General features: G+C 32.0%; 1 protein-coding gene across 11 annotated transcripts; it reads right to left on the bottom strand.

The window, feature by feature from the left end:
* Window positions 1–10,633: 10,633 nt before the first annotated feature.
* On the bottom strand, window positions 10,634–17,181 carry LOC147387651 (uncharacterized). Of its 11 annotated transcripts, none has more exons than XM_086420939.1 (9): window positions 16,939–17,177; window positions 16,646–16,767; window positions 15,694–15,793; window positions 12,640–12,821; window positions 12,203–12,336; window positions 11,961–12,052; window positions 11,372–11,412; window positions 10,982–11,270; window positions 10,634–10,889 (listed from the first exon to the last, which is right to left on the bottom strand). In XM_086420939.1, the coding sequence occupies exons 5-9, from the start codon at window positions 12,287–12,289 to the stop codon at window positions 10,823–10,825; spliced, it is 576 nt and encodes a 191-aa protein (XP_086277065.1). In that variant the 5' UTR covers window positions 12,290–12,336; window positions 12,640–12,821; window positions 15,694–15,793; window positions 16,646–16,767; window positions 16,939–17,177; the 3' UTR covers window positions 10,634–10,822. The 11 variants fall into 11 exon arrangements, 6 of the variants coding, with proteins under 6 accessions (XP_086277065.1, XP_086277064.1, XP_086277066.1 ...); XM_086420938.1 differs by having other exon boundaries at window positions 16,677–16,767; XM_086420940.1 differs by having other exon boundaries at window positions 16,726–16,767.
* Between the last annotated feature and the right edge of the window lie 1,816 nt (window positions 17,182–18,997).

Here is an 18,997-nt window from a genome sequence, read left to right as displayed (position 1 = left end):
GCTTCCTTGGGTTTCGTTTGTGTACTGTGTACCTAATTACTTGTGATTTGGGGCTTGTGACCTGAGCTCAATTTATGTAGAGTGGCATTTTAGTCTGTTTGTGGGGTCGTCTCTATGTTCTTATCTACCTAAAGCTCTTTCCTACTCTGTCCTCTAGATATTCTTGGTTGATACCATGTTCCGTGTTCCTAGGATAAGGGGTTCTACTACTCCTTTTGCATTTGTATTACTTCTCATTCTAGACTTGAATTTGGTAACTTACTTTTGGCCCATGGGTTTTAAAAGAAAGTCTTTCAAAGTGGACTATTAATTCTCATTTTCAAGACCCGTGTCGCTACTATATGGTGTGACTAATATGACCCCCACATATTTGATGAAGATATTTCCACAAAAATAACCAATACCATACCTGATTTTACTTTCTGTTTAACTCTAATTAGGCACAATGGGAAAATACTATCCACCCTTACTATCGGGATTGACCTATCCATTCTTGATATTCACCAATCATCTAACCTTTTCACCTCCAACATAAAGCCAGATGATTGAACTGTTCTCAATGTAGGAAAATCACACATTTGAGAAAGATGATACTGACATGAAAGTCAAGTTGGCAAATTTGGGAGCTGGCCCATCTAGAGTGGGTGTCTTGCTCAACCCCACAACAAATCCGTTGATGATGAGGAATTAAACGTCGAACGGATTTTGGCTTACCTAAATTGGGAGGGACCAGATTCATTAGAAGATCTCGACAATCAATTTCCTTCAAAAAAAAGTATGCACCTTCAACGGAGACAGTTGTATTTGACAAATCAAATTATCTAAAAAATCCGGCTTCTCTTAATGTGATGATTTTGGTCAGGGTCGGCTCAATATACAAAGGCGAAAACTTCAAATATGGTCGATGCAATATGTGGCACACTTTGATTGGAGAATAAATACAGTGGGCTGCATGTATGGCTTAATTAGAGTCTTAAACACCAACTGAAGCTTGACATGTAGACACCATTCCTATTTAATAGGAATGAGACACCGTTTGGATCCTGTGTCAATATATCTAAAAGGCCCCATTTGGAGTTTTCGCCTTAGGCCCAGGTTGTATCTAGCCAGCCCTGATGAGTGTACAGATGCAGAGAGAGAGTTGATACCCCAACTTGAATTCAAAACCTGTCTCCATATTCTTAGTCCCTTTCTATTCCAGGCCGCATGAGAGGCCCGTATGAATACCATTAATATAATTTAGAAGATCCAATCATATAATAAAATGTTCGAACCTTGAAGGTTATCTTCGCATAATTTCAATCCAGTTTGATATACACAACCCATTAAGAGTTATATAACATGAATCTAAGAATTTATGTTAGACATTAATTATCGAAACTGATAACTTTAGTAAACTTTCATATATACATAGTTTAATGTTAGAATAGATTGATTTTTAAGTGGCCAAGGCCTCACACAAAAGAGGGTTAGGTCTTGAGTTCAAGCCCCCTCCTTGGCCACTCACAGGCATTTATCTCATATTTCTTGGTATGTATGAATGGTTGGTGGGGAATAGCATGTACCGAGGGGATTTGGTAAGATATGGCTCTAAGAGGCCAATTGGGACCCTTATCACTAATAATAATAAAAATGAGGATTTAGTTTTTATGAAAATGATTATAAAATTGAAAATGCCTCATTGTACGGTTTTATCTTATAAATATTACCTATCTGGGCCCACAAGAGGGAATACCAACATATAGTAATAATGGGGAGCTGAGCACAGACTAAGATGAAGCAACTGGGTGATTGGAGAGAGGGTGGTAAAGACACAGAGGTCCAATGAGTGTGGAAAGCATCAGTGACTGGTGGTGGAACTAATTAATCAACATGCATTCAAAACCTGCTAAGATTTTCATTTATAGCTGAATCATTTATTTTTCTTTAGAAACTCCTCTTTCAATCCCCAAATTTCGTTTCTTAATCACGTCTTAGAAGTCTATTTGGGTTTTTTTTTATGTCATTCGTAAGACTGCAACCTAGGTGGGTTGGAGAGTAGAATCATTCTCAACTAAAGTGGCAGAGCCCTCAACCCGATCAAACCAACCCAACCATTGAGCATGAGCTCATGATCAACCCGATCTTCAGCTTCTAAACTCAGGGGAAGCTCGGGATAGCCCAATTTAGGTAATTTTGGGTAAGTTGAGTGGGTTGGATGGATTGACTCATTCATGAATAAGCCTAATTTTAATAAATAATTTAAAAACACTTTAAAAGTAAAAATTTATATTTTTAATATAAAAATATTTATATATTACTATATAGCCTCAGGTTCATGTTGAGATGGGTTATCCGAACCCTCAACCCAAATTGAGGTCGGGTTGAGTTATTCTAACCCAAGTTCAACTTGGCCCAAATTCACTTATCAATTGCGTTCAGGCCGAACCAACCCCACCCCAAAGACAAAAAACAAAAAAACTGGAGCCCACCCTATAAGCATTTGAAGTTGCAAAAAAATCATTAAACAAGAAATTGAACCTACTTCTAGTCTAGAGAAGTATATCCAAGAACAATAAAGAAATTAAATAGCACAAAAATTTTTACATGGTTCTCTCAGGATTGAGGTACATCTACAGATCGCACCAATTACATTGTGAAGAGAAAATTTGCAGTTAAGGATTACACCCTTTCACCAAAATTAGAAATATATACCCATAGAAGAACCCTAACAAGGGTTTTACATGATACAATGAAAATACGGAAAAATACACCTAACGGAAAAAAAAGTACATGTGGTTCCCTCTAGGTCAATCTGCGATGTGTGTGGGTTGATGAATAGTAACCCCCTTAATGACCAGTAACATTAGGCTCCACAAACCATAGCAAGAAAAGGCTCAAGTACTCCATTGTCATCCACCCTTAAACTTTTTTCTAAGCAAGCAAAGCAGTTATATTGACTGAATAATATACATCATGTCAAGGGCATGCCCTATCATTTAAAATTTAGGAATTATGAAATTTTGTTAATGCATTCAGTTCCCAATCAAATCACTTTGTACGAATCTAGGGATATCCAGCACCTCTGAAAAATTAAATAAGAGGTTGATCTCAATAAAATAGAAGAGAATTGCTTTCTCTCGAAGTTTGATTATCTTGCCAACCAGTAGAAGGCCCCTTGGTCTTTTTCTTCAGATCCCTTGGATGACTGCAAAGTCTAGATTTCCAGAAATGTCAGGAACAACGATCAAGCTTGAGATTGACAAGTATGATACACCATAAACTTGAAATAGTAAAAAAGAAATAAAAGAGATATGGAAAGAGATTTTAAAAAATAAAAATAAAAATAAAAACATTAAGCAATCCCTGCTTTATGCTACACCAGGCATAATGGACTTCCGTTCAAAGGACAAGCTACTACCATTACACGTAGGATGTTCTTTACAGGAATTGCAGGAATAGATATCGAATTACTAGCAATGCTAGAAACAATCGAAGTCGTTGCATTAGTGGCATGAGTAGGGGTTCATATAGGAAAATTTTCATGCTATTTTAGTAACATAGTTACGATAATTAAATTAATTACAAAAGAATTTGGAAAGATTTAATTACTTGTCAAATATATCTATGTATTAGTAATCCATATTCAAGAAATTTCCTATTTTATTTTTCGCCTTTAATTTGTTTTTGGAGGTGGCATACTTTTAAAGACAATTGAAAATTAATTTAGATTTGGATGAAGTCTCCAACTCAAGGTGAGCTATGGAAGCCTCTGGAGATTTTAGTTAAAAGATTACCACCGTGTTACAACCTAGTAGGGATTTGTTGTCACGCCCCAAACTTTGGGTTCACGATCCGACCATAACCACTGAGTCAAGATGTAAATCCAAATATTGAAAGTCAAAAACTTTTAAATTATTTAAGATATAAAAAAAAATATTTATGATTTTGGTAAAGGGATTTCACGGCTAACGCGTAAAATGATTTTATAACAATCAATACTAGAAGTAAACATTGATAACGCAAAATGTATAATTTTATTTGATTATTCGATATAATGCATTCTTTAAACCGTTAGATTCTCAACTCAATCTATTTTTGATAATAAATAAATAAATACGATAGTCACATGTTACAGAAGAAAATATGAGAGAAAATTTCAAAAAAAAAAAAATTAACAAATGTGTGTTGTCGCATTGTGGATAAAACATACCTATTTTAAAGAAATGATTGTTGTGGATTCCACGTTCGATATTTTTGTGAATGGTCAATGAGGTTGGAAATAAAAATTTTGAATATTTTCAAAAAAAGAATATTTCTAAACAAGATTGGCCGAAATAGAGTCCATTTGCAAAAACTACTAAGATCCAGATTCCAATGATTAATCAAAAAAATAAAACATATAAAATCTAATATCCATTCGATTTTGATGACTGCTCCCATTTTAGAAAGATATTTTTGTTCCCTATCTAATCACTATGATATCATATTCTAAAACTAATTATTTATTAAGTAAAATACAAAGAACATTTGATATGCTTAATGTTCAGAACAAAAGAATAATCAATCATCACTTTAATTCATTATTCAAAGAAATTAATAAAACAACAAAAACATTCTTCTTGGATGATTCATCGCATAAATTTTACAAATAAAATAATTAAATAAATAAACCACCATGTATTTATCAATGTTTCCACCATTTATTTTGACATAAAACAAAACTGAAATAAGAGGAATGTAAAGATGAAATTTTCTGAAAATTTGACTAAGACACCTCCTTATGATAAGCATCTAGAAAAAAAATGAATAAACAACATGAAAAACGTCTCAATATGTACTACCATAGTCATTCATGATTACATCGAGATAATAATCATATTGAGAAAATGAAAAAAAAATTGTACATATTATATTATCTAACTAATATAAAAATTAAATAAAAAAATACGTCTTACAATGATAATTTATGCAAAGGTCTCACCCACGTAACACGGGGCATACATGCAATAAGTCATACAATCACATAAAACAAGACCTTCCGCGGGATGTTTGGGGCATTTCATCCTAGGGTACTCTAACTCATTTTTACTCGATTAACATTTTTACCAATCCATTGTGTTAATGCCATAATATCATTTTTCAAACTTGATTATGATTATCTATTCATCATTAATGATTCTTCTCTCATAAATAATATATATAAAAAAAAGAAACACATAATTTTTCTTACATAAAAAAAGATGCACTAGAAACTTCAGTAAAATAAGATAATAATATTATAACGAAAAGATCAAGAAAAAAATATAAGTGTGCATCTACCTTATATTTTGATTTGAAAATGAATTATGTTTAAGACCTTGATTAGAAGAAAACATTTCGTATTTTGTCCGAGAACAAAAGACTTTAGTAAATAGAAGTTGCAGGGGTTTCTTCAATAGTGTTTCTCTAAGTATTTTGGAGTTGGGTGAGGTGAGCACAAATTTGGGGAGACCTCTAGGATTTTTAAAACTTCAAAAGTTTGTTTTTCTCATCTCCTAATAGTAGCATAGGTTCCCAACAAATTGATGTAGCCTTGATCCTATAGTTTGCATTCATTTAAGCTTAAAATATTCCTAACCGCCTCATAGCCATTGATCATTATATTTTTTAATCACATGAAAACATTTTAGAGTTCAATTTAATCAACCAATAATATTAAAACACCTATCACATTTTGAATCAAAAGAAATAAAGTTATATGCAATAGGAAAGTAGCAAGTGGCATGAGAGAGTTTTACAAATTCAAAGTTCTCAAATTTATGGGATAAGCATCAATTAGCCACCACATTTTCTCTTACACAATTTAACAACAATTTAAAATTCAAAAAGAATAGTTTGAGGCATCCTTAGAATTTTTAAAATTTAAAAAAAAAATCCATCGTCGTTGGACTTCGCATAAAAATACCAAAATGTTCTTTTTCAAAAATTTCTCAACTTTTAACTAATAAAACCATGTGCATTTTTTTAGTTGGTGATGGAGAAGGAATTCATATATGGAGGGACCCTTGGTTAAATGAAGAAAATATTATCTCTAGATTTGGTAATCGAGTTGTACACCAATTTGACAGTCATGAGAATGCAGTGATTAGAGAATTTATTGTTGATAGAAGGTGGGAATTTCCAAGGCCGTACAATGAACACATGCAAGCTATTATTGAGATTATATCTTCCAAAGTGATTCCGAAGATGATTTTGAGGGACAGAATAATATGGAGCTTAACATCGATGGTCAATTCACCACGAAATCAGCATATGCAATGTTAAATGAAGGACATGATTCTGTGGGATGGAAAAAAAATTTATGGAACAAAAATTGTACTCCGAGATTTTCTTTTATTACTTGGCTAGCAATTGATAAAAAACTATCGACAGTAGAAAATCTGAACAAAAGGGGGTTCAAATGGGTGTCACGATGTGTATTGTGTTGGAGCTATCAAAGACTAATGACCACCTATTCTTCCAATGTTCTTATATTTGCTGGATTTTGAAGCAATATTTGATGAAGTTGAGAATAAGTAGAGAAGGAATGGAGAGAATAGAGGAGGAAATGCAAGTGATCAAAAGTGTACGATATCAAGAAGAGGAGATAATGTCAATGCTCTATTCTTCCTTTTGTGCAACTGTTTATTATTACTGGAAAGAAAGAAATCAAAGAATCATTGCTGAAAATAATACTTCTAAGGAAATGTTGCTGAAACAAGTGGAAGAGATGATTAAGAATCGGCATGATGGAACAAATATTGAAGATGGTTCAAATCAAGTTAGTGTCCAAATTTTTAATAATTGGAATTGCTGTTATAATGTGGTTAAATCAATTACGAAACATCTAAGATGGGTTCGGCTAGCAGAGGACGTGGTGAAGATCAATACAAATGGTGCGAGATCGATGTTGGGGGCGAGATTTGGTTTCATTTGTAAAAACACGGATGGGAAAATGCTATTTGTTGGCTAGAGCAAAACGGACGCAGAGGACATTATTCATATAGAGATTCAAGCAATTTCAGAAGCTTTGAAGTATGCAAGAGTAAGAGAAGTTAAAAGAATTCTGATTTCTTCAGATTCTTTATACTCTATAAAGTGCATTAAGAAGGAAATCAAGACTTCATGGGTATGAAGAAGTGCTGCTAGAAATTGCAGAGCAAAGTCAATGGTTTGAGGAACGCTCCTTTGAATTTCAGTAGAGAGAAACAAACAGGGCAGCTGATTTTCTTACAAGGTTGGGTTCCTTCTCAAATGGTTTTTACGTTATGGAAGACACGACTAATACTCCTCAAGAACCTATGAGAATTGTAGAGGAAGATTTAACGTGTATTTTCACTCGATAGTAGTGATTTTGGGAGGGGCCCCATCAACCCCAGCTTATCAATCAAAAAAAAAAAAAAGACCATCTGTAGACATGAGATTTTCATTTTTGGTGATCTCTACTACTTGGATTTGGATCCGCTTCAATTCATTTTTAGAAAAAGGTGTGAATGGCAACGTAGAAGGTAGTTTTGAAAAATCATTTTGTTTGTAGTGACTCTCTTACGGATATCAATCATTGGTCTACCCAAGATCTAGGTAAGGGCGTCCATATTAGGAAATAGGGAAGTTTTAGGCATCATTTTCCCTCTACCATAGGTTGTAACCTCGGATTCAACCAATTTTGGAAAATAAACAAAAAATTTGATAAACCAGTTTGTACCCTCGAATGCGAGGGACTTTGATTTCGGTTTCAACAATTGAGGATTTCCTTATTGAAGAAGGGGCCCATCTATGGTCCATATCTTTGGATAACTTTAAAAAATGTAGACTCTTCGATCAAAGGCCTATTTTCATAAGGAAATGGCCTAATGCCTTCTTAATGCAAAGTTCATACTATCTTAATTAAATGAGTTACCAAGACTCATATCCTAAAAATCCAAGAGGAGAGAGAAGAAATGTAGAAGGAGTGAAAAAAAACTAATTTGTTGATTGATAATTTGAAGATTCAATAACAACCAATGATTAGCGCGATAACAATCAACCATTAGTGATTGTCTAATGATGAAACCTTTGAGTATAAAGATAGAATAATGAAAATATTATCATGTCATATTGAGATAGAATTTTTTTATTATAAAAATATGGGTTAATTTGTGTTTTTAACCTTTTTGTAGAAAATATTTTTGATTTGTTTAATTCAGGAAAAGAATAAATCGTGAATGATTCAAAAAGATTCAAAAAATCAAGAATTTTTAATAGGAATTAAATTGGACGGAAGTTTTAATCATTTTCTTTATCATTTGAAAAATTCAAGTATAATTCACGAATTATTCGAAGAATTATTGACTATGCTCAGGAAATTGACCCCATTTCGGTCGAAGCTATGGATTATCAAGTGTATAAGATCCACTTTGATATGAAGCCTGAGAAAGCCCAATAGTTAGTGGAGGAATCCAAGAGTGAAAACTATGTTAATGGGTTCACTAATATGGTAGCGAACTGCGAACTGGTACAAACTAAATCAATTCCAGGTTGGGTTCGTAGTGGGTTCATGAAAAATAGCAGACGTAACGAACTCTTATTTTGGTGAATTTTAGAGATGCACAACGGTTTGGTCAATAAAAGAGACAGATAACCCTCATTTTAGAAATCCCAAGATTTGGTCAATATTAAAGATAACTCTTTATTTTTTAAATTGATCATATGCCCCCCTGACCTAAGTCTTCTTCTATGAGATGAACATAAATGACTTAAATATCCGCCACGAACTGCCTCTAATAATCTGGTTCGTTCAAGAGTAGTGAACCACAAATCCCAAACCTAAATTCGAACAAAACAAACCAACAAACCAAGTAACAACGAGAGACTGTCGTAGTGATAGGCTGAACAAGGAAAGGTTCATAGTTTGTAGAGTAGTAACAAGGCCTAAAAGGAAGATCAAGGAGAAAGTCTAACCTAAGGTTGTCAATGGATGCTTATCGGTTAGGATACAGTAATATCCGAATTCGAATTCGAATCAGACGGATGTTCTAAAACTCTATCCGAATTCAAATCCGATTAGAATTCGAATAATTTGTATATTAAAAAAAAACATTAATTTTCCTTATCCAACTGATTTTTAATTATTAAAAAAAAAACTTATTATATATTATGTAATTTATATAAAAAATTAATCAAATAAAATAATATATATTATATGTTATTTCGAATCGGATTTGAAATGTTAATATCTGAATCTGTATCCGATAAGGATTCAAATATATAAAACTATCCAAATTCGAATCCAAATTCCAAAATTTTTGGATAATATCCAAATTTTCAAATTCAAATTTTCGGCTATCCATTGACACCCCTAGTCTAATCCAGGCCAACTGAAATGAATTCTATATAATGGGCCCAACAAGAAATAAGGTTCCTGTTGGGTTTCCCTGGTTGGAATGTATTCCTAGAGATGTGCCTTCTGGAACCATTTCTCATTTTGTTAGTTTTTTGTACATAAGTTGTAAGACTTGATGTAACATTTTGATTGATGTGGACTTTATCCATTGGTTGTTGTCTGTTTAACTATGTGCTTTCGGTGGAGTTTATTGTAGTTTTCTTTGTTGTTTTCATCCCAATACTGCAATATCAGATGAATCCACTTAATCCAAAATGGGGTTTGTCTTCTAAAATAAAAATTACCCATAAATCACAAACAAACAAACAAAAAATTTTGAAAAATAACATTGTAAAAGTGGAACATATGTGAAGATTTTGTAGGCATAGAAATTTTAAATTGATCCCTACATTTTGTATGAATCACAAGAAACCCCTAAAAATAATAAAAGGCTTTATAAATTTAAATTGGAGTCCATATTGGAACGAGCTTCCAACTGTTTGGATTTAACTTTTTGTAGATAAGCCCATGAATTAATAAAATCTGATTTCAAGTGCTCCACATTAAAAGGCTTTACACACAAACCAATAAGTAAAACCCACTAAAGATCCATAGAGTTCTCAAAATTGAAATTTGACCAAATTAACCTTTAGACTAATTAATCAAAACTCATTAAATCATGGCCATAATTGAAAAATTAAATTACCCTAAATCTATAAATACTAAAACTTCACTCATATAAGAGGAGTTTGAATCATTTTTTTTCGAAAGAAGAAATGGACTTTAACCTCCAGAGAAGATCAAGTTCTCAAACCCTCATCTTGAAAGAAACAAAAAAACAAAAAAACCTCCAAGAAAAGATCAAGTTTAAAAATCGTTTTCAAAGATTAAGAAATCATTCTCAACCAATCAAGTGCGAAGTTTGAATAGAAGAAAATCTACAATAAGCATCTACAAAGCCTCTAGAGAAGATCAAGTTTAAAGCCTTCTCTATAAATAAATAACTCCTATCAATCAAGTGCTAAGTCCCAAGAATAAATAACTTATACAAAATCTCTACAGAAAAACAAACTTCTCAAGCAATCATCCACAAATCACGAAACCCTTTTTCAACCGATCAAACGTAAAGCCAAGAGAGAAAAAAGTTACACATCATTGTTTTGTAAGTGACTATTAATCGAAGGATAACACTCCAGTGATCAACTATACCAAGAATTATATATCCATTTCATCATCAAATCAATTTATAATCTTATTTCATACATCTCAAGGTAGATCATATAATTTATTATCAATAAACTTAATGATACAAAAACTAAACAAGCAACCCATTTTTACTCAAAATATTAGTGTCAAGTTTGTTAAAAGAAATACAAATGATAACAAATAAAGTAGGTGCATGTACTAAAAAGTTTTCGGTTCAGCATACATTGTACATTGTCGTGAGGATTTTAATCCTTTCTATCTATGTACAATCAGAGCAGGGAAGTCCTTTTCATCATTCAGACCATGGGACTGCATTGCAACCCTGCAAATCCAAGCATGAGAAAAACTAAATCATTATCTAATGTATGTTGTACAACACCAAATCAAATTTTTCATGAGTTAGAATTCCCATACTTTTCCGAATTCGCACTCGATGTTGGTCTGGATATATGTGTCGCCTGTGATGGAGGTCCCAATGTAGAGCCATGTGAAGCACTGGAGCAAGGTTGGATGCGCACTTCTGACACAGGTGCACGCAATGGAAGATGCTTGAAAGCCACAAAGTCGAGATGAATTGGGAGTTTTGGTTGTGAGGGCTCAGGATTGTCTTTTGTCACGATGTTATCTCCGCAACTGACCATGAGCCACTGGTGCTGGATTCCTTCCCCATCCAGGTGAAGGCATGTCACACTATGAAAGATGACTGCAAATTTGCAAAAAAGAATAAAATCAAAACATGCAACAAAAAGACCAGAAGATCAACCATAGAGTATTAAAAAAAAAAAAGGTTTGAAATCAGTTTACCATCTTGGGAAAGAATGCCTAGTTCCCCGCATGTAAAAGCACTACGTATCCGAAAGAAATTTCTTGTTTGAGAGTGGTCATGTCATCATTAAATGATTAACAAGTAGCACAAATGAATAAAAATAAAATACTTAATCTATGCAACATAAAAATGTTCAAGATAGAAAATTTTGGTGTCTTTAAACTTTTCTCTAAGGAGGATCTTTGCAAAGACTATTGCTTAAATTAAAGAGAGAAAAAAATGAAACTCTAATTTCCAAGTTTACATTGCATGACAAAAGCTAAGTTACACAAGAAATTAGATATGAATCACGACAGAGAAGGAATCTTATATTTGAATGGGAGAAAAATTGCATACCTTTACTCACATTGCGCCCAAGGTTTTTGTTTTCTTTAAAGCACAAAACAGGTTAGGATTACAAGTAAACAAGAAATGAATCTATCCAACAGTATAAAGTAAATTGAGGGATGTTGCTTAATCACTTTTATTTATTATTATTTTTTTCATTTTTATTGACTAGTAGCAAAATAATTAAGAGAGTAACAAATATGAAAGAAAAACATTATGCACAAGAACAGCATCGCTTACCCAATATTTCTGGCAGTGAAGACACGCAGACTGGGCCATTTAAACTGATGCAATAGTTGTCCCAGTCGAATTTGCAAAACTATTCGAAAAATCTTTATAGGACCTGTGAGGGGTGAGATAGTTTAGTAAATAAAATTTATTTATACCTAGAAAAAATAAAAGAAAAAAAAAATTAGAATTTATCTATGACTCGCCAATAAAGGTTCATCTATAGAGATGAGAGGAAAAGATTGATGACATACAAGACCAATGTCTCCAATGCATATGAAGACATCAAACCATGATGAGCACCGTCGGCTCTCATAGTAGCACCAAGCTTTAATCAGCATGATGCGCTGCACTTAAAGAGGTGGTCTTTGCCAATAATAGGATCAACCTTTGAAATAAAAAGCGCCAGAAATGTCAAACCATGTGCCTTAAAAAAAAGGAAAATGTTTATATTCAAGAAGCCTAAATAAATAGTAAGCTCATCTGATAATGTGCTAAAACCTCTAAAAAAATAGAGAAATTATAGAATATAAATCATACCAATGGAACGTAATATAACCTACTATTTTCCTTTTCGAGATACGTTTATCCATGATTTCTAAATTTTATAATTCTTCATATGGTATGGTAAACTATTGATGAATAAATTATAAATAATTTATCTATAATTTTGAGAGGAAAGTAGACTAACCTCTGCATTAAGGCATCGGATGTCCCTCACTTCAAATTCAGTAGAATCGTTCTTCTCTTCTCTTTGAAGGACCACCAAACATCATCAGCCAACGTAGACACTAGATTTGGACTGCTAAGTGCAGTCAAACCTACCGGTCCATCTGGTAGATACATTTTCAACGGCACCGAACCAAATGCGAACTAAAAAAAGAGAAGTTATAAAAATCAATGAAGAAATCCTCGTCTTCAATGAGATGAGAGTTAATTCTCTTCCATGATTAGAGCAATAGAATGTGCATAATGGGGTGTCACATTCAAGTTTTAAGAAACCACTCCTTCAAGAAGAAGGCTTATTATTCTATTTAAAAGAAAGAAAATGCAATTCAATCTGAAATCCCAATCACGTATCACCCCCCACACTTTTTTACTTATTAGGTGGCTTGTGGCTATCATCTCTAAATTATAAACTACTGTAATGGAACTTAACTGGTAGATTAATCCCAACTTTTTTGAATTCTTAAAGACTAAGAAAAATAAATAATTGGTGTTCTAATTTTTAAACATAAGATTATTCCTACTAAATTATAGATAAATTTCGCTTGAATGCTTCCCAGACTGAGATGACTCTCCAGAGTTGGTCTCATCCAAGATTTAAAACCACACATCTAACAGACAAGACAACTAGGTTCATTTTTTGTTTGTGTCATCAAAAGAAATCAACATAGCATCTAAACTAACTAATACTCTGCCTCCATACTTCTTTTGTATCGACAATTAAACAGAAGTTTCTCTAAGAAACTTAGGAGACATCTAATAACAAACTCAAAAGATTTATAACAAAACAATAGAAACGAGATACTGACATAGTCACAAAATTCTCCAAACGAGGGACTAGTCGATTAATTTGACAAATTAATTGATAACTTATCGATTGATCGAAATATGGAAGAAAATAAAAATCCCCTTCAACCTCAAATTTTTATTTCCTTCAACATTTAAATCTCAATAACAAGATTGGGTTTTTTTTAAGGGGTTGAAGATGATCGATTTTGGTTAGAAATCTAAAAATATTGTTTTATATTTCTTGAAAAAAATTCGATTTTTCATCAAAACTTTCATGAATGTATCTAAATTAACCGCCTATCGAATAGTTACTGAATCCGAACACTATTACTATGATTCTGGTTTACAATTTAAGACTTGTAAAAATCCAAAGAAAAAAAAAAACGGAAAAAAATACATAACTTCATAGCTATAGAGGTAAATAATTACAGAACAAATAAAAATGACAAAATTATCAAAATAAAATCAAGCAAAACACCTCCAAGATAGTATCTAATTATCCTCTGTAAATAATTGATAACTGTCACCCTCATCTGCTCAGGGACCATTGTGGGATAAGCCAATGGTCCTCGCCAATTGACAATGGGTCAGGATTAGATGCCAATGAAAACAACTAGAAGAGTGGGAATGAGCTGTCTTCGGTTAAGAACCTACTAGGCTTTGGTGAACAAATTCGAAGATTGTCCATGAAATCAGAAGCTAAAAGGTATCAACTTGGTGAGAAAGAAGTAGTTTTAGAGGAAATGCTTCTATGGGTCTATTTAAGTCCTATTTGGGAAAAGCTAGAAAATGGTTTAAACAGAAATTTTTTGAGGAAATTCTATCTGAGTCTATACAGAGATGAACAACAAAGGTTGAAGAAACTTAAAAAAATGGAAGGGAAAATGTCTCAAGAAACAAACAAACAAACAAAAAAATTGGGTTTGAAAGGAAATATTGTCTAATTTGTGCTCCCACTCATTTTACTAGTTTTTGAGCTCACACCAACAACTCAATATATCAAAAATCAAGATCTTTCAATGAGATTTTCACCTAGTGCGATTTTGAGAAGATTTTTTTTTTTTTTTTTAATTACACGTGGTGCACATGCAAATGGCAAGAGTATTTTATATCTTACTTTCAGATTGGGTTAGACGCATCTACCTATAGATTACTGAAGTGGAAATTTAAATGGAAAATAAATTTAATACTTTGAAAATAATTAAAACACTTCACAACATATTAAAAAGAACAGTCTACTAATGTGTAGGTTAGTATATCATTTGAAAATCATTTTCTTTTGAATATAAATTACATAGTCATTTTAATTTAAAATTATATAGTAAATATAGTAGATTTATTATGACTAAAGCGAGGAAGAAAATAGAATAATTTACCAAAACGGTAGAGTTTTTGAAATTATTTACCAAAACGGTATACTATTCAAAATATTTTCGAAAATGGTAATTTTACCGTTTTCGGAATTAATTTTTTTACCAAAACGGTAAAAACAGTAAAATGTATTTTTTTATACCGAAAATACCCTTTTTTGTTTTACATATGTATTTATAATTTTAACCTTAAAAAAATGAAAATCCAACTTAAAAGATTCACTCTCTTTTGGTAATCCAACAATCATATGTATTTACAATTTTTTTTTCCAAAATCAATTTTATTTTTGTAATTTAAGTTAAAAAATAAAAAGGGTATTTTCGGTATAAAAAAAATACATTTTACTGTTTTTACCGTTTTGGTAAAAAAAATTAATTTCGAAAACGGTAAAATTACCGTTTTGGGAAATATTTTGAATAATGTACCATTTTGGTAAATAAACGAAAAGTTGTGCATGTTTTGGTAAATCTGCCAAGAAAATAATTAATGTAATTCTTAATAGATACCATTTAGTATTCCTAAATTCACTTTCATTACACATACATCACTTGCAGTGCGCATGCCCAAGGTAGATCAAGAACAATAAGAAATAAATGATAATTTTCAAGGAAATTAAATTATTATATTTATTAAATTATTACTTGATTTTCTATGAGTTACATGAGAAAAAAATATATTTAACCTTCTTATTGTGATAGGGCTAATAAACACATTATGCACAAATACTATAGGTATAGAATGGTGCATTCACACACAAATAAGACAAAGAACTACCATCCAATGACATATGTTTTGTACATCGATCTCCTAAAAATTAATATATAAAAAATGAAGAGAGTGAAAGTAAATACAAACTTACTTTCAATACAAAAGACTTGGCTCTAAGCTGAGCAGGATGAAGGAACATGACTCATTTAGCTGATCCCAAATCTTCCGACTTAAACTTTTGTGTAGTACACCTATCAAAAAACAATAACAAAGTGGGGTGAGGGATAAGTGAATACTTGCTATGTATCATGTAACCTAAAATCTTAACTAACTTTGAAAACTAACACCATGGTTTAAAATCTTGTTTCGATCCAATGTTTCAATTTCTTCAAAAATCAAAATGAAACTGAAACATTGTCGGAATATTTGAAACATTCAAAATATTAGTAACATTTCTAAAAAAAATCTTTCCCAGAAGACCATGGTCAAAGGGGTATTTCAACAGTTTGAAAATATATTAGTATAAAAAATATTTACTAGAATATGAGAATTGGTCTATATATCCTAGTCATCTAAAGAAGATCAAGGTCAAAGGTGTTCTACTTGTTGGTGAAGGAAGGGTAGAGCAACTTTTATCTAAAAGCTTGTAAAGCAAGTCAAGGAATTTGAGACGTCAAAAGAAGAAAGAGAAAAAATGTACTCTCTCTCTCTCTCTCTCTCTCTCTCTCTCTCCCTCTCTCTCTCTCTCAAATCTCTCCCCAGATCTCTCTCCTGTCATAGATCTCTTGGCAGATTTCTCTCTCTCCTCTCACAGATTCCACTCCTCTCACAGATCTTTCGTCAGATTTCTCTCGTAAATCCCTCCCTTAGATGTCTTTGGAAGATCTCTCTCCTCCAAATATCTCTGTTAGAAATCTCTAAATTAAAATAAAAAATAAAAAGAAATAAATCAAAACTTGGAATGTTTCAATTTGTATGTGGTTTCGTTCTGACATGACAAAAATCCAAAATGTTTCATATGAAACATTACGAAACGAGAAAAAAAATTTAACCATGACTAACAATAAATATATCAGAAGCTATACAAATGAATGAAAATTTACATCCACGAGATTAAAAGGTTGATACACTAACAAGACTTATTTCGCAGGACTCTGCTTAAAATGTCTGATGATTGATTTACCATTTGCCCTCTTTCACGATCATATCCATGTTCTACAATTACCTATAAAATGGAAAATATAATTAAAATTCAAGTCCTGATATTTTTTTTATTTGAATCCTGACAATAAAAATAGATAGAAAATGGTAAGAATAGAAACGAAGAAACTCTTTGATGAAATATGTTTAAGTGAACCTTAATATTAAAACCTATTCATAAAATAAGACCCCTTACCAGGTAAATCTGGGAGATTGTCGTCGAATCATCATCTTCCATGGCTAGTGAAAAAGAAGAAAAAAAAACATGAATCACTAGGTTTCATCTTCTCAATGTCGTAACATGATTCACTTTCATCAAATCGCTAAACACTCTTGTTATAATTTTTCCCCTCAAACTTACTGTAAAATTCTTCGATGCTTTACCTAAAGAGAAGATGAGTATAAATAATGTGCGGGCAAGGAGGTATTGTCAAGTTTACTGTGGGCTACAGACTGTAACTAATAAATGTTACATTAAAAGTTATATTATTTAACTTTTTTTATAATTTCTAAAATGAATACAGACAACATCCTCATCATTTCTGTTGACCTGCCTATTTGGTTTTTAGTACGGGTTTTCTTGTAACGCTCCATGCAGGTTTTCTTATAAAGCCCCATGTACAGTCTGTCAGCGTTCAGTCCAAACATACATTAATTAACCGAGTTGTCAAGAAATCGTTGGTATCTTTTCAGTATCTCACGTTTCATCAACTTGCAACATATTTTTGTATTTTTAAATTTCTATCATGTAAATCTCATGCGTTGTTGGGCTTAAATTCAGGCCCAAACTCATTTTAGGATTTATAGGTGTAGCAAGGGGTGGCAATCTTACAACAACCCTCAAACACGACTCGAAACAACAAGAAATTAGTGGGTTTGGGTTATCATAGTGTCAACCCGTCTAATATGATTATTAAATGGGTCGGGTCTAGGTTAAGAGCGTCAACCCGTTGTGACACGTTTAGTTATTTTGCCGTTAACATGTAATTTTAAATATATCAACAATTATTTAAGAAGTTTTTTAAATTACCCACTTTTTATGATAAAACCTAGTTTATGTTTTGTGATACTTAATTTATGTTGTAGATATTAGTTTATCAGGTTGAGACTTTATTTTTAATAATGGTATTTTATTTTGTGGTGGAAATGGATCATATTTTTTTTCAATAAAATTTTGAATTTTATTAAACAAATTACACATGGGTCCGGTCAGGTATACCTATTTATAAATGGGCTGGATTTGATTTTAAGTTTTTGACACGATTATTAAATGGGTCGGGTTTGGGTTTGGTAAATTTTCATAATACCCTTACTTCAACACAGCACGACCCATTGCCACTTGTATGTGTAGCTCAAATTGTGTGAGTGCATGCTCGTTGAGCCATGCTTATCACTGTGCAGTCATACAATAATCATTTTTGTTATTCAAAATCAATTATAAATGAATAAATTAAAATTAGAACACTTTGTAGATTTTGGTGCAATATACAAAATTCCAATCTAACCTTTATGAATTTTGGCAAAATACTTATATTGAATATAAATTTTGAAATAATGCATTGACTTTAAAATAAAAATATTTTTAAAACAAATCTATGACTACAATTACGAAATTGAAAGTCTCTAACGCTTAGTATTCAATTCTTAACTTCTGAACTTAACGATACTTGAATTTTAACAAAGATTGGGCTTCAAATCTTGTCTCAAAACTCTACTTTCTTAGATGATCAGGTTAAAACTACTTGGTGATTTGAATCATTTCTTTAACTCGTTTAGCATCTGGTTCAATTTCTAACAAGATTAAAGACTAAATCTAAGGCGTAAAATGGGTCAGATACTGGCCAGATATGAGTATGTCCATATCCATATCCGAATTTGAATCCGAGTCGGATCATACTACTTAAATCCATATTCAAATCATTTTACTTTTACTAAAATCATATGTGGATTCAATTCGACCGAATTTATTGATTCGGGCCGGATCATGTCAAACTGCTTAAGATTATTTTAAATAAAATTGCTAAAATGTAACTTGAACTCAAGATCTCTCCATTTTGAAGAATGAGAAACTTTTTATCACATAAAATATTTTCAACATATGTTGTCATCTTGAAGTTAATTATTTAATTATATTATAATAAAATAAGATGAACGGTCATATGGAATACGTACAAAAATGGAGAAAAAATTATTAACAATTTTCTTTTATTTGAATGAAAATAACTACAAAATGACTTTGCCAAAGCATTCTTTTT

This window comes from Akebia trifoliata, chromosome 13 (genome assembly GCF_017979445.1).
Source record: "Akebia trifoliata isolate Shusen 1 chromosome 13, ASM1797944v1, whole genome shotgun sequence".
Lineage (NCBI taxonomy): Eukaryota > Viridiplantae > Streptophyta > Magnoliopsida > Ranunculales > Lardizabalaceae > Akebia > Akebia trifoliata.
The sequence above is the reverse complement of the archived record's forward strand: the minus strand, read 5'-3'. Positions and strand labels throughout refer to the sequence as shown.

What these genes read in the sequence shown, in the direction of transcription:
- LOC147387651 (XM_086420939.1), bottom strand. Translation starts at nt 12,289, where the DNA reads ATGCTGATTAAAGCTTGGTGCTACTATGAGAGCCGACGGTGCTCATCA. An exon ending in GCATTGGAGACATTGGTCTT is followed by an intron (nt 12,053 to 12,202) that starts GTATGTCATCAA and finishes GGTCCTATAAAG; the next exon opens with ATTTTTCGAATAGTTTTGCA. An exon ending in TTCACTGCCAGAAATATTGG is followed by an intron (nt 11,413 to 11,960) that starts GTAAGCGATGCT and finishes TCGGATACGTAG; the next exon opens with TGCTTTTACATGCGGGGAAC.